The sequence below is a fragment of the Elephantulus edwardii genome, unplaced genomic scaffold (genome assembly GCF_000299155.1).
Source record: "Elephantulus edwardii isolate Elephantulus edwardi_28Jun2011 unplaced genomic scaffold, EleEdw1.0 scaffold00207, whole genome shotgun sequence".
Taxonomy (NCBI): domain Eukaryota; kingdom Metazoa; phylum Chordata; class Mammalia; order Macroscelidea; family Macroscelididae; genus Elephantulus; species Elephantulus edwardii.
In genome coordinates this window covers 4403450-4409080 of record NW_006399957.1, presented here as the reverse complement: position 1 = coordinate 4409080, position 5631 = coordinate 4403450, and the positions used below count along the sequence as shown (strand labels likewise).

At 56.3% G+C, this 5631-nt stretch overlaps 1 protein-coding gene across 1 annotated transcript in view; it reads left to right on the top strand.

The window, feature by feature from the left end:
- The first annotated feature begins 346 nt into the window (after positions 1 to 346).
- CNDP2 (CNDP dipeptidase 2 (metallopeptidase M20 family)) overlaps positions 347 to 5631 on the top strand; it is an 8036-nt gene continuing 2751 nt past the window's right edge. The window contains exons 1-6 of the mRNA XM_006897251.1: positions 347 to 406; positions 1444 to 1587; positions 1932 to 2094; positions 3369 to 3457; positions 4628 to 4828; positions 5269 to 5353. Of these exons, the coding sequence (XP_006897313.1) occupies positions 347 to 406; positions 1444 to 1587; positions 1932 to 2094; positions 3369 to 3457; positions 4628 to 4828; positions 5269 to 5353 (742 nt within the window). The remainder of the gene's footprint in view (positions 407 to 1443; positions 1588 to 1931; positions 2095 to 3368; positions 3458 to 4627; positions 4829 to 5268; positions 5354 to 5631) is intronic.

The following is a 5631-nucleotide window of genomic DNA, read 5'->3' as shown; positions in this document are numbered from 1 at the left end:
CAAAAGCACAGCTTGATAGTAATCTTATCTCTGAGAACCTGACACTGAGCCCCAAGCGCTCTAGTTCCCCAAATTAACCAGTCAGAAGCAAGAGCCTCCTTAGCACCCCTGGTGGCAGGTAGGAGAGTTCCTGAAGCCGAAAAGCCCCCGCCTCTAATCCAAGCCCACAACTTCTGTCTTCAGAGGCTGCAGTCACTTCCTGGAAGGTCCTGTGACCTTGTCACAATCCTGAGCTGTGGGTGGGGCTGCACTTTAAAACATTCATCAAGTGCCTCCAGGACTGGAAAGCTAGTCAGCGCCTCTGGAGACACCACCACCGAGAAGTTGCTTGCTCATCTGCCTGACTATGTCGCCCCTCTCAGAGCTGTTCAAGTACATTGACGAGAACCAGGATCGCTATGTCAAGGTAAGGGTACTTGCCTTAGCCACTGGTAAAATTGGAGCTTCTGGGACCGTGAGACTCTCGGGAGCTAGGATCCTCTCTGTACACTTGCCTCCAGCTTCTCCTCCAGAAAGGGGGGTGTTACACTTGTGATTTTCAACAGAAGGGACTTAATGTTTCTATTACATCACAGCCAAGCTGAGAGCGATGGTTTGTCTCCACCAAAGCAGGCTTGTGCTCAAAGGTCACAGCCTTCCTTCTGTTTCAGCAGTTAAGAGATATTGACAGAGATTCCACTGTTTTATATCTGAATCTACATTTGGTGATGTTTCAACTGTGTTTTAACATTCATTATTCTGAAACAAATCTTGAATGGATGCTATAGTTTTCACTAAAATATATCCTGTCTTAGCAAACCTGACCATCGCAGACGATCCTAAGACTCTGGATGTGTTGGCTGTTTCCTCTCCCTTCCTGATTGGAATTCTGTCAGACTTGGAATTTGTGGACTTTAATTTTACTTCACCTTGTAATTTAAAGTACTCATTTGGACATTTTCTGTTAGGCTGTTTGGCTTGGTGGTGGTGTTGTTAGGTCACCCTATGAACAGCACATCTGAGGCCTGTCCTGGGCCATCCTCACACTTCCTGACACACTTGAATCCATTGCTGCAGTCACGGTGTCAGTCCATCTGGTTGAGGGTCTTCCTCTCCTCCACCTTTCCAAGCACGATGCCCCTCTCCAAGGAGTAGATGGTCATGCTGGCTACATGCTTGCTTCTAAAGACCCGCTGTTGTCACGCCTCCTCCAGCCCTGGGAATCTCCCATCAGGGTTGCAAGTGTGTAAATCATACTTTCCCCGCTGGAGCAGCTGGTAGATTCGAGCTGCCCCAGATTTGTAGCCGCTTGGTGAGCAGAGCGTCGTGCTACAGAAGGGCTGTCACAAAGATACTTGGAAATCCTGAAAGTGACAGTTATGGTTGACTCTCTCGAGCCTGTTTGGGAGCCCTTGCCTCGAGGCTGTGCCACTTCCAGACCTGGTGTGTGTCTCCCACAAACAGAAGCTTGCAGAATGGGTGTCTATCCAGAGCGTGTCCGCGTGGCCCGAGAAGCGAAGCGAGATCCGCAGGATGATGGAAGTGGCAGCTGCGGACATCACCCAGCTGGGCGGCTCTGTGGAGCTGGTAGACATCGGGAAGCAGACGGTAGGGGCCAGCAGCTGGTGGTTGGTCAGTGGGAAACACATTTGTCACTCTGACACTGGCCTTCAGTTGTCCCTCAGGCCTGGAACTAGATTTCATTCTGGTAGCTTAGCTTTCAGCCCAAGGACAGATAAGGTGACCCTCAGCCCAGCGGGGTGGGCCAAAAATCCATCACAGAAGAGATCAGAGGAACGGAATTGACCCAACCACAGGATTTTTCTTTTGTGTGAATGGCTCAGTTGAGCGATGTGATCTGAGATGGGTCAGGAAACCCAGGCAGCCTGGTGGGTATTCACTGCAGAGAATGCTGTCTTCACAGACTGCCCTGTTTGCTCTCCCAACCCCAGCTCCCTGACGGCTCTGAGATCCCCCTTCCTCCTGTGCTGTTGGGCACGCTGGGCTCTGACCCCAAGAAGAAGACTGTGTGCATCTACGGGCACCTAGATGTCCAGCCTGCCGCCCTGGAGGACGGCTGGGACAGTGAGCCCTTCACCCTGGAGGAGCGAGACGGTAAGGGGACCCCAGCCTTCCCCCGGCCCCACTGCCCTCCTAGCAGCTCTGGGGTGATGTGGCACTGGTGTTTGTAAGTAGTCTGTGAACAAGGCTCCAGGATATTCTCAGAACCCTTGTTTCTTGGTTCCTCCCAGACTAGACCCCTTTCCTGGCACCATGTTTCTCAGGAACCAGCCTGTAGCTGCCGCTGGGTGGTTTGAACAGGGGCAGACCAGAGACAGACACATGCCTGCCCCTCCCTCCTGGACCTGCCTCCAGCAACCTGTGGAGCCACTTCTTGGCCTCCTGCCCTCGGAAAGCCCTGGGATGGGGGAGGAGCTGTAACCTGGTGTCCAGCTCAGGGCCAGATGCCCATACTTGGAGTTAACTGTAGGTGCCAGGGCTCCCGGTGACAGACAGATGGGTGTCACTGGGCTGCTAACTAAAAAGACCTCTGGAGGTGTAGCCTGAGCAAGCCGTGCTGCCAGCCAGAGGTCACATACGCCCGGTTGTAACCCCGCAGCAGTTCCTTGGGTAGGAAGGTGGGTGTCCCCGCCCGCTGAGAATCATAGCCTTGGTCACAGAGGGTCACCGGGGCAGCGGGGTGTGCCTGGTTTTAGGGTGTGGGAGTAAGGTAGATCCTGGGTGGTGCTAGGATGCTAACTGGAAGTTTTCTGGTTCAAATCCACATGACTTTGGGTTGGGTCCTGGGTGGAGACTATCTCATAGAACAAGGCCAGCCCCAGCCGACAGTTAGTCTCTTGAGAGATAGCCCGAGGTCCTGCAGTCAGGGTTCCAGGGACCAGACAGCAGCTGTCAGGAGTGACACAGCTCCTGCTTTGCATCCTGCGCTGACCACCTGGCCCAGCTGGGCCCGCTGCTCTTGGTCATCTGATGAGGGGACAAGGGATGTCAGACTGGCTCCAGGTTGTCTGATGGGCAGGCTCCCGGGGTGGGGTGACCATCTGTGGTTTTGGCCATGGTCACCTATGGCTTTTGCTTCTGGCCGTCATTCCCACCTGCGTGGCCTCCAGCCGGGCTGGATGTGAGGGTTTCCTGGAATGCACACGTTCCTCGCCTGACCATAGGAAGGAGCCGGAGTCAGTGCTCGGGCCATGTTCCCATGGAGCGAGGGCCAAGGGACAGTACTGTGGCACGGCCTCTGGAGTGTCCAGCTCTCGTCCTGGAAGGAGGATGGCGACTGGATAGTGAAACGGGTTTAGGTGGTGTCCACTGAGTGACATCCGCTTTATGGTCCCCTCCTGACTGTGGCCCTGACCTTGTGTTTTCAGGGAAGCTATATGGGAGAGGCTCCACAGACGACAAGGGACCAGTGGCCGGCTGGATGAATGCACTGGAAGCCTTCCAGAAGACAAACCAGGTGTGTTCCCCTGAGGGGCCCACGTGACTCGACTCCCCTGAGGTTTGTGAGAGGCAGCACTTCCCACGCTGGTGCCAGCCGTCACTCAGCCCAGGCTTGTTCTGGTGTCTCAGTGAGTACATGCTGGAATGCTAACTGAAGGTCAGGGGTTCAAGTCCACCAGCCCCCCTGCGGAAGCAAGATGAAGTAGTGTTCTCCCATAGGCTTACACACTGTGCTTAGAGCCAGCTGCGTGTAGTGGCTGCTAAGTGAAAGATCAGGAGATGTTTTGCATTTGGCAAGTCTACTGTCGGGGACCTCTCCAGTATTGTGGGGTTACTCTGAGTCGGAATCGTTCAACCAGCGGGTTTGTGGGGATGCAGGTAAAGCAGGAGCCTTTGTGTCCAAGGGCTTGACTTGAACTTGCTGAGACTCCTAGGACCCTGGGGTGGGGCTGGCTCAATGAGCAAGGAGACCCTGGTTCCTGTGGGGACAGATCAAGAAGGAGACCCTGGTCTGGAGAGTAGATAGGAGACCCTGCATCCCGTGGGGACAGAGGACAAGAGACCCTGCTTCCCCTGGGGACAGAGGCCAGGAGACCCTGCTTCCCCTGGGGACAGAGTAGGAAGGAGACCCTGCTTCCTGTGGGTACAGAGCACAAGAGACCCTGCTTCCCATTCCTGTGGGTACAGAGCACAAGAGACCCTGCTTCCCATTCCTGTGGGTACAGAGCACAAGAGACCCTGCTTCCCATGGGGACAGAGTAGGAAGAAGACTCTGCTTCCCATGGGGATAGAGTAGATACGAGATGCTGGTTCCTGGGGGACAGAGCAGGAAGGAGACCCTGCTTCCCCTGGGGACAGAGTAGGAAGGAGATCCTGCTTCCCCTGGGGACAGAGGCCAGGAGACCCTGCTTCCCCTGGGGACAGAGTAGGAAGGAGACCCTCCTTCCCGTGAGGACAGTGGACAGGAGGCCCTGCTTCCCCTGGGGACAGAGTAGATACGAGATGCTAGTTCCTGGGGGACAGAGCAGAAGGGAGCACTTGCCTCCTGGAGGGACAGATAGGAGACCCTGTGGGGACAGGAGGGTGGGTCCTGCAGGCCTGAGCGGGTTGTCTGAGGAGCAGTTATGTAGGGATTTATGGTTCTGGGCCGGGTGGCCCCTAGCTGGTACCCCTCCCTGCCTGACAGGAGATCCCGGTCAACGTGCGCTTCTGCCTGGAGGGCATGGAGGAGTCAGGCTCAGAAGGCCTGGACCAGCTCATCTTCAGCCGCAAGGACACCTTCTTCAAGGACGTGGACTATGTCTGCATCTCCGACAACTACTGGCTGGGGAAGAAGAAGCCTTGTGTCACCTACGGCCTCCGAGGCATCTGCTACTTCTTCATTGAGGTGCGCCTGACCTCCAGCGTCCAGCTCCCCAGCCCCAGACGGACACTTAGCACCCCTGAGCCCGTGCTGTTCCCCCGTCAGTGGTCAGGGGTGCATGTCAGCCCCTGGGCACCGGGCAGTGTTCACGTGGTGTGACGTTGAGTTAGGGAGAGCAGGTGGGTGCCGGTCCACATGACACCAGCCAGCTGCCGTGTCTACAACATGAGACCCCTGCTGTCCTGGCCCGCAAGTCCTGGCCCCGCCCTTCTGAGAGGCACAGTGGACAGAGGGGACACTGCCCACATTGGCTGGTACTCCCCACCTTTTTGTGACGTTTCCTCAGGGTGTGGGAACCTGGCAGTCCCTGGCAGTGCTCCCCAAGGGCAAGTGTTCATTGTGGAAGATCCCTCCAGGTCCCTCCAGCCCTGCCCAGCGCCGGCACTGATGGACTTTCCTTGCAGGTGGAGTGCAGTGACAAGGATCTCCATTCGGGCGTGTACGGGGGCTCAGTGCATGAGGCCATGACCGACCTCATCAGCCTGATGGGTGAGTGGGGGTGGGAGGTGTGGGCCCTGACAGCGGAGGTGGGGGTGCATGTCCTGGGATGGGGGATGGGTGAGGGAGTGGAGGATGGGAAGGGGTGTCCTGGGATGACAGATGGATGGGGGAAGATGAGAGTGGGTGTGTGTCCTGGGAAGGGGGATAGGTGGGGGTGTGGAAAATGGAAGAGAGTGCATCTCATGGGGTGGAGGATGTGTGAGGAAGTGGTGGAGGATGGGATGGGGTGTGGGATGGGTGAGGGAGTGGAGGATGGGAGGGAGGTG